The 23,317-nt window shown below is 33.8% G+C and overlaps 1 protein-coding gene across 1 annotated transcript in view; it reads left to right on the plus strand.

Annotated features, from left to right (window-relative positions):
- ADGRV1 (adhesion G protein-coupled receptor V1) overlaps window positions 1-23,317 on the plus strand; it is a 494,515-nt gene that overhangs the window by 11,126 nt on the left and 460,072 nt on the right. The window contains exons 3-8 of the mRNA XM_023522723.1: window positions 7,225-7,353; window positions 8,261-8,349; window positions 14,324-14,508; window positions 16,358-16,507; window positions 17,639-17,734; window positions 21,708-21,812. Coding sequence (XP_023378491.1) covers window positions 7,225-7,353; window positions 8,261-8,349; window positions 14,324-14,508; window positions 16,358-16,507; window positions 17,639-17,734; window positions 21,708-21,812 — 754 coding nt within the window. The remainder of the gene's footprint in view (window positions 1-7,224; window positions 7,354-8,260; window positions 8,350-14,323; window positions 14,509-16,357; window positions 16,508-17,638; window positions 17,735-21,707; window positions 21,813-23,317) is intronic.

A 23,317-nucleotide genomic window follows, 5' to 3' on the forward strand; every position in this document is an offset into this window, starting at 1 on the left:
TCTTCTAATACTCATGACTACTCTTTAAGGTAGATGATTTATTCCCACGTTTTCATGAGAAAACTGAGGTTTAGAGACACAACTGAGTTTTAGAGACTCTAAGCCACTCCCTAAACCAACACAAATGGCCAAGTATGAGCCTGGATTTAACCGAGGTAGTGTGACTGCAAAACCAGTGTGTTTAAGTTTGTGTAATACAGTTTCTTATTGAAAATAATAAAAAAGTATTGATCACAATTTGGAATAAGACTAGCTTTAGTGCAGAGGAGGATGCAAAGATAAATAAAGCATTACACCCCTTTTTAAGGAGACCAAAATGTAGTGGATGATGGATGTCAAGGAATAATATTATAAGTGATTTGTAAGAGAGGGGTGCTCAGCTCATCTCTGCTATGAGAATTCAGAGGCAGGGGACAGGAAGAGGGGATGTTGGGATGTGTAGTGCTTAGTTTTGGTTTGAGACATGTTGGAAAGACTGGTAGGATTTCTGTATGGAGATGCCCAGCAGTCAGTTGAAAGCTTCTTGAGCTCAATATTGGGGCTTCATTGAACAAGGATCGTTGCCTACTACAGTAAAAATAGTTTGCTGGAAACTGTGGGGTAGCTAGATGGAAGTGTCTAAGTAGTTGACAATGTGAGTCTAGCTCTGCAGAAGGTAATTAGCTATCAATTAGAGAAAATTGTTCTGTGGTCATTATAGGTTTGGAAAATGATAGGTTAAATAAAGTTAACTCTGTGTTTAGGCCTTTTTGGTGTTTATTTTATGTTTAAGTATTTTGACTAAGAAAATATCTAGAATATCCATACAAATTTATTTCCTTATTCACAACAGAATTCTTTAGTCTGGTCAAAATGTGGGCATAGCATTGCATAGAACACACTTTGGGGAATATTGATTGTAGCTTATGTGAAAATTTAAGAGTTGGAAATGGGAGTGTTTTATAGGGATGAGGAAAACCTGAGATTGCTCCAAGGGAAAGTTTAATTTGATATTGAAGGGAAGGATAGAGTTGAGGTCGAAGCTTGGAGCAAGGCTGAGGATGGGGAATTGTTTGTAGGTAAGAAGACTGCATTTGGGGGACAGGGAGAGCTGGAGGGAGGGAAAGAGAGAAGAAGAGAAGAGATAGGGAGATTAATAGGAGTAAAACTTGAAGAAACATGAAGGGATGGGGTCAGAAACATAGGTGTTGAATTTTTCTTACAGAGGAGTATGCGTGTTCCATATTTGGAGACAATCTATGGAAATGGAGGCAGAGAAAATTTTGAGGGAAATGAAATAAAATCCCTTAAATATTTGAAATACTATAAAATTTTAAAGGTGGGCAATTATTGATGGGAATTCTGATGCGGTAACGAAAGCAAAGAAGAATAAACATTATTCTAATTTTGAACGTATTAAGATGTGCAATTTATTTCCCAGTACTGTTTACATATCAGTGTTGAGGGTATAGTTGGGAGGTAAAAACTGATCTAAAGAGGATTTACCTTTTCTTTAGGTAAAATTTACCTACTCAAGATAAAATTCTATTTTAATGTCTTGATTCTGGTCATATTTACTGTCGTGTGTCCAGAATTTAGACAATGCCTGGCACATAGTAGAGAGTCAGTAAGTATTTTTTGAACATCGTCGAATGATGAATGAATGATAGACGCAGCCATAGCACATCAGTAGGATTCACATGCCATGCATGGGTTTCCATTAAGCTCTTCTAAACTTGTGTGGATGAACGAAAAGACTAAGCTCTTAAAAGGACCTAGCACTAAACTCTGTATAGGGACGCCGTTGGTTGAAGATACCGCTAAAGAAGTGACATGGGCGGTGGAGCAGCCCTCCTCTGAAAGATAGTGCTGACCTGTGTCAGGAACTGTGGCCAGTGTGGCATGAGAGCCATGGCCTGAAGCAGCAGGCCTGGGCAGATGGAGGAGGACCAGGTTCAAACAGGGCACCAGGTCCTGAGGCTCAGTGGCAGCTGGAGCTCTGTAATCTGGGAGACACCAGACCTTTAGGAATGCGTAAGCCTCTTGTATCCTTGGAGCATACAAGTAGGGACCTCCAAGAGGTAAAACTGGATTTCCTTCCAGCATGGTTTATGGCATCTTGAGCAGGATTTAATTAATTTGGAGAAGTAATAACATGGTAACATTATTGCACCACTGGGTGTTGTGGACTAGTCCACACTTGCTACATACTAAAGATTCCAATGAATTAATATTTTTATTACAGTCAACCATAAGGAAATTTTAATAAAACCTAACCCTGTCATCCCCTAACCCCCAGCATAGTACTGAAACAAAATTTGGGCTGCATTTAAAACAACAGAAACACTATATTATTTAAGAGGAAGAAAAGAAGAGAAACATTTAATTTTAGAATATATGTAGGCCATAGATCATGACCATGAAAGACCCAAATGAGTGGAAATTTAAGGTAAGAAAAGAAAAAAATTAGTTAAGAAATCAGTGGTTAGAGTGAATGCTTTGAGAAAAGCAGAAATATAGTTATAAAGCATAATCATGAAAGCAAGAAAAAGTATATTAGGCATTTGCTTCTCCGTAAAGATGAACTAAATTAAATGTTACTCATACCTTACATAAAATTAAAAATCGTATCTTGCAAAATGTTTTATGCAGCTCAGACTCATCTCAATGATCTGTTATTGATAAACTCCTAGGCTTTCCCTGAACTAGAAAATTTTCAAACTTTGACATAGAATTTTTAAATGTTCCGATACATATCATTAACATTTTTATTAGTGAAAAACAACCTGAATTGAGTTTTCTCTGGAGTTAGTGGCACTTCCAGAGGGTGCTTAACAGTGTTTAATGGATTCAGGAAGAGTATTTTAGCATTTGGAAATTTTGATCTGCTTAATAGAGGTACTTTTGTAATCTTACCAAGCATTAAAGAGAATTATTAAAAATGGATTTTAGATTTTATCATGATACTTTCGATTTGTAAACTAATATATAATTGGACAGTGAGAAAAGCTGTCTCACTGATTTTCCTTAGAGATATGAGTATATTGACATAACATTGTAGCACACTGAGATGACATAAAATCTGTTTCTTATAAATTCAATGCATGTGAGACAGATGGAGAAATGAATTAATATTGTAAGGTCATTGGCTTTGAGCTTCCTGGGGTGGAAATGTTTGTAATCCAGTCTTAGGTTTTACAAGTGTTAATGTTGTAGGGGATTGTAAAAGTGGGGGGAAGAGTAGAGGGTGTTCAGATATTTTGGTTTCATATCAAGGCTTTTATTTTAACATTAGAATTTTGTACAGTTCTTGAAGCCCTGTGGAAAATTTGAAATCGTTAATTGAAGGGATCGAGTACCTAAAAAGTATTTTGTTTTAAATTAGGAAAATGGCTCCTGGCAGTGACAGTAGATCACATGGCACATAAACACCTTACCAGTGTAGGTGGCAAAAATCAATCTTTAAATTCCTACAACCTCTTTTCATAATTAATTGATTGTTTTGAAGATGGAGGGGTGCCATCTAATGGTGGTTCAAGAAATCTTTATACACGTGCTTCTTTATATTTCAAAGGAGAAAAAAGGCAAGTAAGTGTCTTACTTCTCCTTGACAGAGACACCTTTCACACGCTTGGATTTGGCAGCTGTGTGTGAAAAAATCTTAACTTACTTTCTTGCATCTCAGTTTGCCTCAGAGGATTTAGTATAGTAACTCTTTCATTTTATGCTTTGTCAAAGTGGGGTAGAGAGAGCATAAGTGAAATCCATATTCTTCTAGAGAGAGCATAAGTGAAATCCATATTCACATAGCTCTGCAATTGAAGCTTCTGTACTCTGTTCTTACTGTTCTCTTGGTGGCATTTGTAATCCAAATATGAACAGCTTGAATGACTTTTGTCATGTTTGTTTGCTGACTCATGCATATGGGTATACGTGGTCTCATGGAAAATATCAAGCTTAAATATTTGGAAATACGATAGAAATCAGAAGTCCACACACATTATTTAAAAGATTTTATGAATTGTATCAAGTATTTACTTACCTGATTTGTGTTAAGTGACATGTTGCTTTTCCTGGAAGTACTGGTCCAAACTGTACAACTGTTCACTGAAATGACTGCTGTGGAATTGAAGTCCTGTGTATGTGCCATATAATTTGTTTTTTCTTCGTTACTCTTCAGGAAAAAAAAAAAAAAAATCATTGCATTGAAGCATGCTTCACAAAGATTTATAAACATACTCTTATACAAATGTTAAGTGAGCACGTCACAGATTTTATTCAATCCATTAATAAGGGAACCAGTAGGGTGTTAATACTAGTTCAAAGAGCTTTTGAAGAGCTAAGTATTTAAAGAAAATTAATAAAGGAATGTTAAGATTTTTAGGTTAGTTATAAAACTGATTAGTGTCCTTTTGGGCAATAAAACTGTGACCTTTAGATTACTGTTTTCACTGGACAAAAATAATTTGTACCTTTACTGGATGAAAATTTCCAAATTTATATGGTAACTTCACTAAGTCTGAAACCTTTTATCATTAGTAAATAGTTGTTGAGTTGAACAAAATATATTTTTTTAAGTCTTGGATGGATCTGTGCCCTGTATACTGAAAGTATATGCCACCCACATTTTTTTTTTTTGCCTTATATCCAAGTTTTGGATACTTTTTTTAAAAAAAAAAAAGGTTAATGTCGAGGTGCCTCATGTCTATACCATACTATGGGAATCAAAATCCAAATAAGACTACTGTTTTTGGCCCAGACAAAATTAAATAAGGCAAGGGAGTTTGAAGAGAGTGTCTCTTTTCTTTTATGACACCATATTTTCCCATTGCTTTAAGAAGATGAGTTAATTTATTCATTCACTTATTTTTTCATTAATTAAACATATCTTGAGGGCCCATTTTATGCCAGGGACTGTGTTAGGAGAATGCAAAGGTATCAAAGATGGGCAGAGTCATTCCTGAAGGTGTGTTTGTTCTAAGGAGAGAGATGGAATAAATGGAAATTATGATAAGTGCAGTGAAAGAAAAGGCTGAGAGAAAGATATCATAAGACAAGTCTTTTTACCTACAGAGACTAGAAAGGTCCTTCTGAGAAAGTGACATTTAAGCGAAACCATATAAAATCATGGGAAAGGGTCATGTGAGAGGTGGGCAAGAAGAGAGGCCTAGGCCTTGGGAGCAGCCAGCCGTGGTACAAATGTGAGAAAGGGCTTGACTCTCTCAAGGATCTGAAACACCAGCAATGCTTAGTGAGGAGGAGAGTAGTATTTGATAGAAAAGATAGCATCTGTTTATACTGGATCTTGTGGTTCATGGTAAGGAGTTTGCATTTTATCTTAAGTGCAGTTAGGAGCCTTTAAAGACTTTTTTTTTTTTTTAAATGCCATTTATTACAGGAAAATTTAAACATACACAAAAGTAGAAGTCATAATATGGTGGGTCCCTAGGAACCTATCACTCAGTTTTGGACTAGATCTCATGTATTTTGACTCCTAATGCATGATTAATACAAAAGTAGGTGAATGAATAAAAATTAGCTAGCTGAAAATATGAAGATGATGAATATAAACTGTTTGTAGCACTTAATAGGAGACTCCAAAATGTTTTATAGAACCGTGAAAGACAAGATTTAAAGTGATTTTAAATACTTGGGAAAATACGAACCTTTTCATATGTATCTTTTATATTGGATCTACCTAAACCACCTAAAACTTTATAGTAAAGCATTGTTTGTTTGTTTGTTTATTTTTTTTGATAATTAGATAAACTCACAAGGATAAAAGAGGAATGGTGAGAATAGCAATGCACTTTTTGAGCCAGAAGGTAGATGAATGAGTTGTGATTGGCTCAGCAGACCCACAGTAGCTTAATTCTAAGTTAGTAGACCACGGAATAGGCAAGTTTGCAAAGAATAATCAAAAGGTATAGGAAATGGTAGCACCAGGTACCTCTGTAACTATAAGTGGTAGGTAAGCAAATAGATGAGGTGACAGCTGCTCTAGAAGTAGTTGGATTCCTAGAATCATTATTTATTCCATTTTAAACTGCTGCTGACTACACCCATTCCTGTAACTGTGCTGTTTATTCTCTGGAAATGGTAAAATTGGTGTCTTGACTGGAGATGCGAGACATGTTTAAGGGTGAAGATCCCTAGAGAAAACATGATCATTAGATGATTACTGACTTCCCAGACTCCAGTCCCTTTCCCACCCTTAGTCCCAGAAGTCTTTGTAATTATATCTATATCTTCTTTGGGGAACCTGTTCAACCCAAGGGTAGTCTTTTCTAAAGGTACTAAAATTGAGACATTCTAATATAAGGTTTATCCATTTCACCCAGTGTTGACAAGCTACACTCTCCTACACATGTTCAGAATTTCAAATTGTTATTTTGAAACAATTTGGTCTCTTGTTCTTAATCAGATGCAGATATACAGATTCATATATTCAGGCCATTCAATCATCATTTTAGTCTCTTACTTTTTGTAGTTAACCAAGAATTACCAGACATTTGAAGATATCCCCTTATATAGAAATTAAATTTCAGAATAAATCACAAAGCACCTTAGAGGTAACAGAGACAAAAAGAGAACAGAAAATTTTGAAAAACAATATTGTTGAGAGATAAAAGAATGAGATATCATGAAATTGCAGAAACTGAAAACAATAGCATAAATAAAAAAATTAGAATTGAAATTTAGTAATGAATTCTCAGAAAGTAGTATAAAATCAAAGAATTAGAAATCAGAGAAAATAAAAGATAAGAAAATGAGAGTCAGTCCTAGACTATAAATATTAAATAATAGGAATTTTAGGATGAAAGAACAGTGAAAATGGAAGGGGCACAAGCATTGTGAAGTAGAATAAGAAAATTTTCCAGATCTGTAGGAGTGTCAGACTGAAGAAGACAAATTGAGTCCTCAGCCAAATAAAAATAAACCAAATTCCAAGAAAAATCCTGTGAAATTTTATAACACTTGTGGACAAAAAGAACTTTCCAGAATTAGGCCAACACGAATAAGCGAACACGTACCACACTTTAGAATCAAAATGATTTTAGGTTTCCTAACCGCAATGCTGGGAGTTTGAAAATAATAGAACAAAGCTTTCAAAATAATGAAAGAAAATTATTTTCACCTAAAATTCAATACCCAATGAAAATATTAGTTTGGTGGAAGATTAATATCACAATAATTTTTAACATATAAAACCTAAAATGTTTATCTCTACATACCCTTTCTTAGGAAGTTACTGGAGAATGTTCATCATCAGAACAGGGAAATAAACCAAGTAAACCAACAAAGAGGAAAACATGGAATCAACAAAGAGGAGATAACAGACAGGAAAGAAGCAAAGGGGAATCACAGAATGATGTAAGCAGGGAGGAGGCAGGATGACTTGTGTTCTAGGTGTAGAGGTCAAGTTAGTCTTGATTAATGTAGGTTTGACAATGTGGTCTTGGAAAGTGCAGGTTGCTAGATTTTGTCTACCTTTCCCGAGAGAGTGAATTGATAGGTATACTGAAAGTCAATGGAAGCCACCATTTTATTGATGAGATCTACAATAATGATGGTGTGTATTTAAGACAATAAATGTGTTCCCATTATGATTGTCTACATCGAAGTTTAGTATCTGTTAACCACCATCTTGAAAAAAAATGTGTTGATTTCTGTAGCCTGTATGCAGAAGAAAACAAAATCTGTCACAAGACTTTTCTGGACGTACATCTTAATATATGCACAGATTCTTTCTTGAGACAGACAGATAATAAGTTGATAACAAATTGACTATGAGTAGGAGAGGCATAAGGATGGTGGGGAGTGGTGTGAAGGAGAGTTACTTTTCATTGTTTACCTTTTTGTTTTTTTAATATAATGTGATGTATATATATGTTATTTAAAGATGAATAAAATAAAAATTTATTCCTTAAAATTTTTAAATAAATAAAAAATAAAGGTAATAAACATTACATATAGTTTGAATAACAGTAAGGGACTATCCCCTTTATCATTTAAAAATATTTAGCATTTTCTCCATTTGTAACGTTAGATTTTTTTTTTGAAAAGTACAAATTTAAATTATGTTTGGTATAAAGGAAGGAAGAGGTCAATTTTTTGTAGTACAAATAACAGATTAAGAATTCTTTGAGGCTGAATAATTGATGATATGAATGATGAAACTTCTCTTATTCCACAGGAGTAATTCTATAGTTTTAGAGTGCCCTTTAGTAAATGTAATAGAATTCAAGTAATTCTAAACTTGAAAACCTTGCTCCATTAGGATCATATTTTCAGTATTAATTACTTGGTGGTCACACCGTGGGAAGATGCTTGCTACAGCTTTGACAAGGCAACAGCTGAAGCTAAAAGGTCAGTATATTCCCTTCACTGTGAACTAATAATCTTTGTCTTTTTACTTTGTCTTATCACTCACAGATATTCTTAAAATTGTTTATTCTGAAACTTAGAAAGACAAAATTAATTTTCAAATTGATGAAAGGTTTTATATGAAAGTTGATTGCTGCAAAATCAGTAAAATAAATTGAATTCTTATGATTTTCTTTACATCATCATCTATTGGGTGCTGATTCTAATTTACTCTATTCCTTATTCTGTTGTGCCTACAGACTTATTGCAACTTAAAATAGAAGACTATTTTATTTACTCAGAATATATTTGCAGCCTTTTCTAAGGTACTCATTAATAAGAGGCAAGATGGGAGGAAGATAATGTCCTATATAAATAGGATTTAGAATTCCATGGTTATTATAATATATTGTGTTGGCAGTGTTTTATAAATGGCCTTTGATATGTTTATGTGCTAAGTAATCCAAATGGAGAATAAAGTTATCAATTATCAGTAGGTTTTCAAGAGGGAAAAAAAAGCTAGGCATCCAAGACAAAAGCAAGAGAAAGGAATTAATGCCAGAATTTAAAGAATCATGATGTTAGGGTTCTTTGTGACACTCAGAAAGGTATTAACTTTTTCAGGACATTGAGCCAATGCGATATACTCCTGTCCTGCTTTGTTCTATCGTGGAAACATCTTTGATTTGTCTACATGTCCTAATTTTCCTTACTAGTGACTGTCAGTTTCGAGGTAGAGAGGAAAATATTACAGATGGTGGTAATAACTGCATGAGAACAGGAAAGGTAGCTAGTGTGGTCCTTTCACAAACTTAATCTTTTCAGTAAAGATTAAGATCGTCGAATGTCAGAGTGGAGAATGAGGGATCTTCCACTTGGTATATTCTAACATGCATTCATAATGTCACAGGTTGGAGATTAGTAGATAAATATTGATGTTGTAAATGACAGAAAATCCAACCCAAGCTGGCTATATAAAAAAAATTAATTTATTGCCTCAGTAAAGCTTGATTTATGAACCTAAGCTTGATTATCAAGACTTGACTCTTCTCTATATCTTGGCTCTGTCTGGCTGTGTTGGCTTCATTTCTAGGCTTTGGAGGAAACTAGCCCCAGCCAATATGATGCTGAATCTAATGGGAGAGAGTATCTGCATCTTTATGTTTAAGCAAAAGTCTCAGAATTTTATCTCATTGGCTTCTTTGGGTGTGACCTGAATCTTAGGCCCATCCCTGTGAGTATCATGGAGCCAAGGATGATATCTCATGGGTCCTTGTGTCCTCAATGATTAGCACAGGGTGTTGCACAATGTAGAATAAATGCTCTGTATAGAAATGTTATACTAAAATGTAAGCTGCTCTTCTGAAAGCAACCAGTTTGCATTGTAGGAGCTACTCTACTATATTCTTGATTTTAATTTTGAAATATTTTTTGCAGAATTCGATGACTAGTTGAGTAGGTTAAATGTGATTAGTAGAATCCAAGACCCTAAGACTTTGTGCCTGCATACTATCAGGACTCTATCAGAACTTCATAGGATATCCCAGGCAAGTAAAAGCAAAAGAAATTTATCATTACTGAATCAGTATTACAAGAAATGTTAAAGGGACTTCTTTAAGAAAAAATCAAAAATATGAATAATAAAAAGACAATAACTACATCTAACAATTCCTTTAAATGTAAGTGGATTAAATGCTCCAATCAAAAGACATAGGGTGGCTGGATAGATAAGAAAACAAGACCCTTACATATGCTGCCTACCAGAGACTCCAGATCGAAAGACACACACAGACTGAAAGTAAAAGTATGGAGAAAGATATTTCAAGAAAATGGAAAATGGGACAGCAGTACTTACACCAGACAAAATAGACTTTAAACAAAGTCTATAACAAGAGACAAAGAAGGACTCAGTAATTTCACATCTGGGATTTATCTGAAGAAACTCAAAACACTAATTCAAAAAAACGTGTATCTATATGTTCATTGCAGCATTATTTACAATAGCCAAGATATGCAAGCAGCCTGAGGGTCCATCAATAGATGCATGGCTAAAGAAGAAGTGGTACATATATATAGTGGAATATTACTCAGCCATAAAAAAAGAATGAAATCTTGCCATCTGCAAAACATGAATGGACCTAGAGAGTAGTATGTGAGTGAAATAAATCAGATAAAGACAAATACCATATGATTCCACTTGTCTGTGGAATCTAAAAAACAAAATTAATAAGACAGAAACTCATAGTACAAAGAACATTTGGGTGGTTGCCAGATGGTAGAAGGTTTGGGGCTATGGGTAAAGACGGGGGAGGGATTAAGAGGTACAAATTGGTAGTTATGAAGTAAATAGTCATGGGGATATAAAGTACAGCAAATGGAATATAGTCGATAATATTTTAATTACAATGTATTGTGTCAGATAAGCACTAGATTTATTGGGGCGATCTCGTTGTAAGTTATAGATACTAATCGGCGTGTTGTACACCTGAAACAAAATAATATAGTATGCCAACTGTAATTGAAAACAAAAAATTATTTTAAAAAAAGTAGTATAATTCAGGAAATAAGAAGCAAGAAAATAATCCAGATCTTATATTGTTTTACCACAGTAAGAGATCTGTTAAGAGATATATCTATTAGCCGGAACAGTTTACTGAGCAAGAGTGGGAGGTGGGAAGAGAACATAGGTGATAGAAATGAGAGGATTCGAATATGGGAATATCATGCCATTTACAGAGCAGAGAAATGACTCAATAATGCCAAACTTATTCTTTCATAATTGTGACAGACTACAAATTAAGCACATTATGACCTTTAAATATTTGTTGTTCAGAATTCATTTTATAGAGTTTTAAAATAGGTGGTCTCACGGGTCATGTAAAACTTATTAAATCCAATGAGAGAAAAACTGACCTGAATAGATATGACTTAAATGTTGTGTCAGTTACTGATGCCTTGTCTTCTGAGTTTAATAAACGGAGTTCTAAAGATTAGTTTTTTAGTATGATAAAGGAGAATGTACCTAGTTTCTCTGAAAAAGAAACTTCAGCGTTTGCGTAATTATGCCTGGGAACTTCACTTTCACAACTTTTTCTTCATCTTTTAATTTCTATTGAATGCCAGCTTTGCCTCAACAACTTTTCTTATAAGTTGAAAAGATGAAAGCAAAGGAGGTTCAATTATCATTGATGTCACAGAATTTGAGGCATTTCCAATCATGCCTGTTTGTTCATTTTGCATAATCCCAAAACTCACTGATGTTCACCAATTTAAAATGAATTTACTGACTTACCACAAGTCCTCGGAGCTTTAATTGCATGGGAAACTGCAAGAATATACCATTTGAACTCATTGTTTCTGACATTCAGAGATGCTGTTATATTTAAAGTAGTCAAGAGAACTATAATTTCAGTTAAATAAGTGTAATGTTTATCAGAATAAAGTGCATACTTTTAGGAGACTCATAATGATGCAGTTTCATAGTAGTTTTGGTTATCGTACATAAGTTTAAAATAGTCTAATGCTTGGAAGCATGTAGCATAAACAGTCTATCATATTATTTGTGATGGTGGTGAATAGGACTAAAATGTAAGAGGCAATATAGCTACTTGCTTAGCCTAAATAACATTGCATATGTTAACTAGTCTGTCTGTTAGTTTCTTCAACTATAAAATAGTATTAATGAGTTATTATATATAAAGTACCTAGAACAACATTATATAAGCATTTGCTGTTCTGATTACTTTCTGTAGGTCATTATAGTTTTTCTTTAGGATATATGGCATCTTAAAATGCAATATGGTAATATGTAGAAAAATATGTGAAGAAGTCTGCAGTAAGTTCATACTGCATTGAAAAATTTCGTAATTAACTTAAAGCTACAAATGTGGTCTATTGTATGTCCATTCCAGCACACACTCCTCACATTCTAACTCAGTGTATTTCAAAGTGTATCCCAAGGATCAGTTACATTAGAAATCAGTCAGGCTGCCTGTTAAATGCAGATTCCTGGGCCCTACCCCAAACTCACTGGATCTGAGTTTCTGCATGTGAGAATGAGAATTTTAACAAAGGTCTGAGTGGATTCTTCTGCAGGAAAAATTTTGAGAACTTATGTTCCCAGTCACTCATGATTTCTCCTCATACTGTAACTCATTTTCACTCTTTCTCTCTTAGAACTTTTTTAGGTGTCTTCTTATCTCAGCTCAGGGTACTATCACATTTCATGTTCAAGGAATTGAGATTTTTCTTTCAAAGTCACAATAGCTCAAAGTTGATCTTTTACTTACACACCCAAGGCCCCAGTTGCTACTTCCTTATCCCTCTGCTCTGTATTCTCCTCCCTAGTTCATTTCTTTCTCACTATTTGTCATAAGTGAGGTGTGAAATCATTCTGGCTTTAGAATTCCACAAAAGATCTTCTTCATTTGCCTTTAGTTTAGCCCAGAACTGCTCCCAGGTATTGCCTTTTTCCTCACCCAGGTATTGCCTTTTTTCCTTCTCTCTCATATTTTTCATTTCCTTTCTTTCAATAAATGCTCCTGGCTTAGAAGTCAAGAGTGTGCAGCTGGAGAGGGAGAACTCTTTTCAGTTCTTTACCCAAATCCCTTAGCCCCATGGCAGGCTTTCTTTAGAGAGAAGGCACTGGTGTAAGAAGTTCCCTAGTTTCCCAGAATCTTTTTCCCTATTGGCCTATGTCTCTTTCCTAGACTCCATCTGAACTCTGCATCTCTGTCTATAGATTTTGCTGCTCTAAGCATGTGAGATGTTAAGCAGTCTCAGACTGCATTGTTTGAATGTACTTGACTGCAAAAATTAGATTTAAACCCTAAATATATCAAGAACTTATGTATTTTGTGGTTCTTAAATATAAAGCCATGCGCAGCCGTGTGGAAATACCACGAATGTGAAAATTTTATTACTTCTTGACCAAGGTAAAGATTAATAGGAAGCATTTTGGCTCATAGAGTTTGTAATGCAACTCTCCTTTAAAAATGCATGAACTTGTTATGTTCGTGTGACTGATCACATAATCCATTGGAATCTTAATGATCCGTGAGAAAAATTGTTCACATTTTTTAAGGTACATCTACATTACAAAACAGCAGTGCTTTCAAGAGGCCACTGCACTGTTGTGCTTTTGAAAGACTTGAATCACACAGTGCTGAAAGTAGGAACAATATTGATGACTCATAAACATGCAGGTTGTAGTAAGATGAAAACAATAGAAGTTATGGAAGTAACATGCTTTGCCAAATTTGCTTGTTTTTAAAGCAACATGGACATTTTCTAAGAAGTGGTGTTAGTATTTTAGCTAGTAAAATGGGAAAATTTTAAGTTCTGGGAATTTATGTGTTCTTTAAAAAGATTAATGTTTCTTTGGAATAACCAAAAACTTTTAAAAGCATGCTCAGGTAAGACCAATTTAAGGAAAAAGTAGACACAACTATGAAATCAATTTATAAAGTTTTAGGTTAAATGCTTTATATACTAGTTTCAAGAGTTCTCATTTGAGTGATCACTAAATAGACAAATAAGTTCCATTAAGATTATCGATCCATTTGGTAATTTTTAAAAGTTTTTGCTTGTAATTTATAGTTTCATTTGGGGGAAGATGGGCTTTAATTAGTTTTCATGTTGCTGCGTAGGTTTTTCTTAGAATAATTGGAGGGTCATTTTTTTTTTTTAAACAAACTAAATTTAGTAAATAAGTTTAAAGCTAGTATTATAAACCTATTATCTTGATATATAAGTTAACAAAAGTAGTTCTGAATAGTGAAAGAGAACCATAGAAGAGTTTGGGATTTTTAATTTATTTCTGTAATAACACATTTGGATCGGGTAACTTAGTATTTGATGTATTTATGTCTTAGTTGCTTACTGTCTGAGTCTTCACTCTTTATATCTGTAGACAACACAATTTTATGAAAATAACGTTACATATGTTTTTGTGAACAAAGTTTTTTTTCTCTTGTAGGGATGCCTTCTTCATCTTTATTAGTAAATCTTCTTTCAGCTTTATTCATCCCTTTTGTGTTTGGAGAAACAGAAATAAGGTTTGCTGGACAAACAGAATTTATAGTTAATGAAACAAGTACAACAGTTATTCGTCTTGTCATCGAAAGGATAGGAGAGCCAGCAAATGTTACTGCAGTTGTATCGGTAAGAAGTGATTGTACTCTATTCTTATTGAAATAGATATGAAAATTTCTTAGTTTCAGTTTGAGATTCTGAATAGTTTCATCATTATAAGGTAGCATGTGCATTTGACAGTAATTGCATATTAAAGGTATAGACTGATTATTTTTAAATGTTCATATATTTTAAAACAAAACAAAAATATCAATAAGTATTTCTAAGTAAAAGAACATTTTATTTTGGGTAATTTGACTTCTAGTTCTCTGCGTGGATATATTATCTATTGTCAGGTAGCTTTAAGAAAATACATGAAATATTTAAAAGTAGAAACATGGCAATAATTTAAAAAAACCCTTAGTTATGTCAGAGAGCTCTTTTAGGAGAAATCAGATATGTTAAATAGATGTTAGGTAGAATTTGTTAAACTATTGCCCTCGCACACGGTGTAATTATTGGATGGATTCTGTGTGCATATGTTTGTGTTTATGTTTAACCAGAAAGTAATGTCATATGCCACTAAGGATATTGGTATATTTGAGGTCCAATGTACTTAAAATTTTTGTTTCCATAAATATATTTTTAAGCAATAGGTTAAATTATTACATTGTGAAACATTATGAAAAGAGACAAAGAAGAAAAAACTACCTATGAAACAAACCCAATATTATAATTTCATGCATTGCTTTTCATTCTTATGTTATGACATATATGTATATATTGAATTAATTTTTAGTTTGAGTATATATTATATTTGATAACCTTTTACATATAATTTTGCTTGTATCCTAATGATTTTTTCAGATTGCTCTATTATTTTCACAGCGTTTCTTGATGGTGGTGTCATGATTTCCTAATTATTCCTCAACTGATTTTCATTGAAGTTGCTTCCAATTTTTGCTGTTATAAATGAAACTATTTATGTGTTGATTTTTGCATATTTTAGATTGTTAAATTATTTTTGGGAGTTTGATTACTGTGTTTTTCCCTTCATTTCAGTGGCTTTTGATATGTAGTGCTTTCTAAAAGACTGTGCCATTTTTTATATTAAAGTATGAGTGCAAGTTTTCCAACATCCTTGACAACTTACTTGGATTTCTCAAGTATTTAAAACAATTGATTTATATAAATGAAGACTAAAAATTAACTATATGCATCTTTAATTTTTGTTTATACTAAATAGTTTCATTTTAGTAACTGAGTTATTAGTTTTGAGTTCTTTAGCAAAATCTCATTTAGATTTTGCACAAGAAGTTGCCCCATTATAATTTTATAATTATTTTTCTCTTAAAAAACTTATTAGCAATGCTGTTATTACAGAATTAGGTCTTAAAAGTTAAGGAAAAGTTTATAATGACTAATAAGTTTATTGGATCTTTATTGGCGCTGTGGGAAAATATAAATAAACTGCACATTGGAAGTTTTGGAAAGAGCAATTTCTTTGAAACTGATAAGGAAAAGAATTGATTTTCTTGATATATTTTGGCAGGCTACTTTTAACCCTTCTTTGGGAGAGTTTTAGCTACAACTGCCTTCTCGTTAGGTTTGCTGTAATCCACTTCAGGTCAGTCAAGGGGCAGAGAAAAAAAATACATCATTACTTTCCTTTATAATTATTACCTTTCTATGTGATGATTCCTTTATCTTCTAGAGCATAAGCAAATATTTTTTGTGTAGAATCATTTCTTTTTGTAATGCTTTTTGATGGTGATTTTTATCAGTCAAATATTTGTTTTTGTATATCTTATCTATAAACATCAGTGTCACTTGATGATTCATGGTTTTTTTTTTTTCTGTTGATCGCTCCAATTAGCATCAGTCTTGTTTGTCCTCACTGTGTTATGTAAGAACTATCTATGTATTTTGCATTTGATAGCTTTATGGAGAAGACACCAGTGACTTTTTTGACACATATGCTGCAGCTTTTATACCTGTTGGAGAAACAAACAGGACAGTGTATATAGCAGTATGTGATGATGACTTACCAGAGCCTGATGAAACTTTTATTTTTCACTTAACATTACAGGTAAATCCTTCTCCCCTACCCTCCCTTAACCTTAAATTCATAAAAATCTTGTAACCCTTAAAAATCTATTGCTATAGAGATAAGCCGATTTAGGTGACCGGTGGTGGTTTTCACAGAAGCCAGAACTGAAAACCTCTCTGGCAGTTCCATGGTCTAGTTATTCCTCAGGCAATCTTGTTTAGAAGATCCTACAGCTAGTTTTTGGATCCATTCAGCTTACTTAGCAACTGCCATGACAGATGCTCAAGAAAACCCGTTCTTCTCTTTGGCCCTTTTCTCTTTTATCCTCCCCCTGCTGCCAGATGCACAAAGAATGACCATGACTTTTGAGTTCAAAGGAGAGGAGCACAAAAAGCATGCATGGAAGTGGGAGGTCCCTGTGCTTTAGAATAAATTCAGAGTACCCCTGGGAAAAATGCTTGAAAAGCTTAAGGTTTAATTGTTCCTTTATGGGTTTATCTGTTAGGTTGAGTCAACAACTGCCAATGCTGCTCTACTTAATTTCGCTGAAGGGCATCGAGAATTTTTTTAGAATGATTATATTGATATGATTAAAATTTTTATGAAAATGATACTTAAAACAGTCATGTTTTGCTTATTATCCTCTTTTTTATATTCCTTTTTGCTGCTGTTGAATGGCAATAGAAATGTTGCAGACAACTCTTCTCACATTTATTAGAAAAATGCTTTAACTATTTTTTTTATCTTTAGCTTGGCTCTGTGATTATGGAATAGCTAATTATTAAGTTTTAGCACCTTCTATAGTATAAGAAAAGAATCATGTTTGAATAGAATTTCATACTGCTTGCTTAATTCTCTTTCCTATTAGTAATGAGATTAGAGTAATTGTAATATTTATCGTATTACTAGCCAATGATTACTTATAATTATAATAATTTATATTTTAGTAGTTAGTGATTAACAATTTCAAAACTTTTTGAAGAATTCTTGTTGGGACGTTTTTACCATATTGACTTAGTTTGAAAATATTTTCTTAATCTGTGCATTGAAAATATTCTTGTATTTTTATTCATACTCTGAATAATTATTTAAAGACAGAAATTCTGTTAAAATGATTATTATTTCTTCTTATCTTTAATTTGTTAATATATATTTGGGCTTTTATTTTAGAAACCTTCAGGAAATGTGAAGCTTGGATGGCCAAGGACTGTTACTGTGACAATATTATCAAATGACAATGCATTTGGAATTATTTCATTTAATATGGTATGTTTATAGTTTGATTAATCTTGTGGTTGCTAGATAATAGCTTATTTTTTAAATCATTATAATGTTATTACCTAGTATCATTGTCTTTTGATACTAAATAAAATTTGCTCTGACTTCAGCTGTATTCTACATTCTATAGACTGTCCATTTGTTCTACCTAAGATTTTTTCGAATTGATAAGGCCTATACTATCATGGTTGTTACTTGCCCTAATCTCTTTCTGCTGATTATTCCACCTGACTCACTGTTACCTCCTTTGGTGGTCTCTAACTCGGTTGTTGTGTTTGTCGGTTCAGTCTGTTATAACAGAATACCATAGACTGAGTGGCTTAAAAACAACAAATTTATTCCTCACAGTTCTGAAGTGTCTGGTGAAGGCTCACTTTCTGTTTCATAGACAGCTGCCTTTTTGCTGTGTTCTCTCATGGCAGAAAGAGCAAGGGAAATCTCTGGAGTTTCTTATAAGGGCACTAATCCCATTCATGAGGGCTTTGTCCTCATGACCTAATTACCTCTCAAAGGCCCCATCTCCTAATACTGTCACATTACAGATTCGGATTTCAACATGTAAATTGGGGGTGGGGGTGCAAAAACATTCAGTCTATAGCAGATGTCATAAACTATTTCCTTATGCTTAATTTCCCCAATTGCCACTTAAAGAAAGTGTTGCCTGTCAGCCTCCTCTGAAAATTTGGAGTGACTTGGAAATGAGAAAAATGTGTTGAAAGAATACTGGAAAAATCTATAGTAACCTTAAAATTGAATAGCAGGCATTACAGTGCTTAAAACATCTGTAGTTAATCCCTACCCTGAGATTTTCCCATTAATTAATATTTCATAAAGGTTAAAACTCCATGTCATCCCCTTCAGTTTTTCTCAGCAGTTCAATTTTTTTCTCCCTTATCACCAGATTCCTATGTCCCTGGCCAATCCTATGTTCAGAGGGTTTATCTTTAAACACAAACACACAAGACAAGTCCCCCCTTGAGAGAAATTGTAAGCAGCTCTTTTTTTTTTGTCATCATATTCATTTTTTAAATTAGATTAATTGGGATGATATTGGTTAATAAAATTATATAGGTTTCAAGTGTACAATTTAATAATACATCATGTGTATGTATATTATGTTGTGTGTTCACCACTCAAGGTTAAATTTCCTTCCATCACCATATATTCGACCCCCTTTACCCTTATCTACCTCTCTTCCCCGCTTTCCCTCTGATGACTACTGAACTGTTGCCTGTGTCTATGAGTTTTTGTTTGTTGCTTTCAGTTTTATATCCCACATATGAATGAAATCATATGGTTCTCAACCTTTTCTCTCTGACTTATGTCCCTTAACATGATAATCTCAAGGTCCATCCATGTTGTCTCAAATGGCATATTTCATCTTTTCTTACAGCTGAGTAATCTTCCATTGTATATATGTACCACATCTTTATCCAGTCATCTACTGAAGGACACTTCGGTTGTTTTCATGTCTTGGCCCCCGTGAATAATGCTGTGGTGAACATCAGGGTGCATATATCTTTACGGACCTGGGTCCCCCCTTTGCTAAAGTCACTTGGCATTGGTGGTGTAGTGGTGAGCATAGCTGCCATCGAGCTCTAAAAAAATAAAACAACTTTTTTTTCCTAATACTATTGGATTTTGCCACTAAGTATTAGACTATAATCACTTTCCTGATATGGAAACTTTTGAATCATGTTACTAATTATCATTACTAAAATATGATGTGATGCTCCCCAGCCTTTTCCCCAATTTAGAATGCTAACTACAATTGGTAGATCATATGTCATTTTCTTACTACCTTAAATTATCTTCAGAACAAGGTGGGCTATAAATAAATATGATCTTTATAACTGTAGTATCTTTATTAAACAAGATATGTGAATAACATAAATATAGTAGACATTTTGTAACCTCTACTCTATTGTCATTTGCAGAAATTAATTAAATTATTTCTATTTGAATGCTAGGGAATTATTAGTTAATTATAAAGCAGGCTTACTTGCTTTATTTCCTCCCTACTGCCTTTCCTCTGCACTCACCCCCCAACTTCATAGTGATTTGTTTAAAGAATTCTTTTTTTTTTTTTTTGAAAGTAAACATATTTAAAAGTCCTTTATATAGGATTGGACAAATTTTGAGTTATAAGAACTTCCTTCTGGACTACAAATGGAAATATAGTTCAGAAGAGAAATATTTTTTCAGTAAACAAAAATCACAATAAATCACTGTCCAATAGCTGGCTTGCTTCTCCCCTGTTCAAAAGGGGTTTCCAGTTGAGACTAGTAAATATATAACAGTCCCCAAATTTGTCCCCCCGCAAAAGTCCACATATTTTTCATTAATGCAAGATCGAAGTTACTAAACACATAACACTCTACAATGTCTGAGAGGATATTTCAGCCATCGTTAACTCAAGATGGAGCATTTTCCCCAGAGAATAAAAAGATCCCAAGGTGGCATGAGGAGAATCGCCTGAATTTCTGTAAATGGAAGCCACCATAGAACAAAAGGCAAAATGTGTATTTCAGTAAACTTTTCCTTAGTTCTCTCACCTTGCCAATACTGAGATGAATGAAAGCCTTTGTAGGTGTCTTAGTAATTAGTGAGAAATACAGGTAGATTTGCTGTCCAAATCTACTTGGCTTGCTGTGATAACACAAGTTCCAAAATGAAAAGAAACAGGGATGGGAGTAGTTATTATTACTTTCCAAATTCTCCTCCTATTGATTATAAAAATGTTGTAGAATCATAGGCCAGGGTCAAAACACTAGTGGAAAATTTCAGGAGCCTGAAAGCCTGAAGGAACTCCATACCAACTGACTTGGCAACTTGAGTGAGGGCATACATGTGGAGTATTAGTTGGGAGTGGTTGCAGCACTAAATCCAGAGTCCCTGGGGGAGAGTGGCACCCTGGCGACACTGTATTCTTAATATTCAGTTCTGATCCAGTAGAACATGGTACTCAGGAGAACCAAAAACCACCATCTTGACCAGAAGTCCTTTTTTTTTGGTTTTGACATTAGATATCTTAGCCTCTGGGAATGAATTCTGTAGTCTCCAGCATTAGTTCCAGGTTCCTGACTATTGTCTCACTGCTGCCAAGTAGCCTTTGACTGGGAAGCTGTCCTAAATGATTAAAATTAAATTAAGTATCTGTTGAGCTTATAATAGACATTAAATAGGCTGGCATTATTTCCCGATCTAGATAATGAATATATTGACGATGAAGGTAATATTCTCGATGATAATAATAGCCAACATTTCCTGAACCCTCGCTATGTGTCAGGTACTAGGTTAAGCACTTGATATGAATTATCTTGTTGAAACCTCATCACAACTCTTGAGACAGGCATTCCTAACATCATTTATAAATGATACTGGAGAGATGGGCACCACTGCCCTAGGTAGTATGTACCTGGCTACTTCCCTCTTCCACAGCCAATGCATATTTCAACGTTTGAAGTCCTGGGTTTTTCTTCCCCTCAGCGATCATGACCTGAAAACGTCATTAACAGCTGTCTGCTTTTCAATGATGAGCTCACTGATGAAGAAAGAATAGTGGTTGGGAGCAAGGCTGAGTGTTGGTTCCAATGAGATGCCCTGGTCTGAAGGTGCAACTCATTTCTGTGACCCGGGTCCCTGTGAGCATTTGAGTTTGTCATTTTTCAACAAGATAACCTTTAAGATTCCTCAGCAAAACAGTTTGATGGTAGAACCAAGACAAGAATCTACATCTTTTGTCTGACTAGTTTTATGTTCCCTTAACACTATTGTTTTTAACCTTATAAGTGAAGTGCTTTTATTAGCTGCCGTTAATTAATGCTAGGAAATACCACTTTCTTAAGAGAACAACGTGGATTGATTTGCCTGTGGAAATGTAGTATTTCTAAGGTAACATTTTGTAGCACCTCCTACCTCTGGCAGATCAGTGCCTGATTGTCTTCGTTCTTCCCAATAGCCTTTCTCAATCACAGTGAGTGAGCCTACAGGCAGAAACGAGTCTGTGCCTCTTACTCTCATCAGAGAAAAAGGAACCTATGGAATGGTCACTGTAACTTTTGAGGTAAGTTTACTCTGAAATCATTTCGAATGGTAACACTTTAGAGTTCATATTTTTAAAATTGGCACAATTTTAAAAATAAATATGGCCTTTAACCAAAATGAAATAAAAATGAATACTTTTATTATCTGATACATTTCGTGGTTAAGTTAAAAATGCTTTCCTTGCTTTTTGAATATACTGTGGAACACGACATCTCATTTTAGATATAGATTAATAATAAACCACAAAATAGAATAATAATGTTAATTTCATAAAAATTCATAGAACCTGTATGATAAACCTTTTCAAGAATATAAATTAAAAAAAAATGCCCATGGGTTACTTAGGCTTATATAAAATTATTTAATATGTAGTATTCCCCCATTTGCATTACCCATTTTAAAAAATACACTTAATAGATGATGTTAACAGAAGTTGAACTCCACCATAGAGGACCATAGATGTTATAGCATTTGACATGAATAAGATAGGCTATGAGTGAGATGCATTTCTTAGGGTGCTACCTGTAACCATTCCATTTTATTGCTTACTCAGCACATGCTCACCGTAGTTAGCTGTTCTATGAGGTAAATATTTAAATCTTCAACTAATTTTTGTGTTTTATAAGATCCAGAACATAATCATATGCTATTTTCAAACATTAAAACTTTAGAAAGTTCTGATACCAGATTCTATCTTAATTATTATAATATCAATAAAATGGATAATTGGATTTATGTAATATAATTCTACAGAAGCATAGAAGAGTTTTTCTTGTGCTCATGGGGGCCAACATCATATAATGGTTATGTTAATTACATAAGAAAATAAAATGGCAAAAGGCAGTAATGCATGAAAAACATAGTAAACACTAATTATGCAGTAGTCTTGCAAGTTCTGTACAGGAAGCCTTAATCAATATTTCATGTACTTAGTAATATGCAGTTAGATAATAGAGTTTTGAAAATAATAGCTGATAACGAATATGGGAAAATTAGAAAAACATTGCTTGTAGAAATGATAAGGTATCATCAGTTATAGTGTTTTCAAATTTGCTATGTACGTCTGAAGTTATTTTACTGAGTCTTGAGCCTTTGTTTTATTGAAGTAATTACAACTAACATTTGTGGAGCACTTAATATTGCCATATACTGTTCTGCTTGACACTGATGCTGTTTTCACTGCATATAAACAGCAACTCTTCCTATCACTCAATCTTCCTCATGCCCTTTTAATTTTTTTCTCCATAATACTCACCATCATCTGCTACATACACATTTATTTACTTATCATTTGTTCTCTTTCATCAAATGTAAAGTCCTAGTCTGTAGAGAGGTTGCCTTGTTCACTGCTCTAGCCTTAGTACTTAAAAGCGTTCAAGCACAAAGTACTTAATAAATACATTTCAAAAGAAATGATTTTGTTAAATCTTCACATGTGAAGTGGACATTATTCTCATTTTAAAGATGACGAAAATACTGCACAGAATGGTTAACTACCATGCCCAAGGTTATATAGTCCATGAT

Source organism: Pteropus vampyrus, unplaced genomic scaffold (genome assembly GCF_000151845.1).
Source record: "Pteropus vampyrus isolate Shadow unplaced genomic scaffold, Pvam_2.0 Scaffold11, whole genome shotgun sequence".
NCBI classification, from domain to species: domain Eukaryota; kingdom Metazoa; phylum Chordata; class Mammalia; order Chiroptera; family Pteropodidae; genus Pteropus; species Pteropus vampyrus.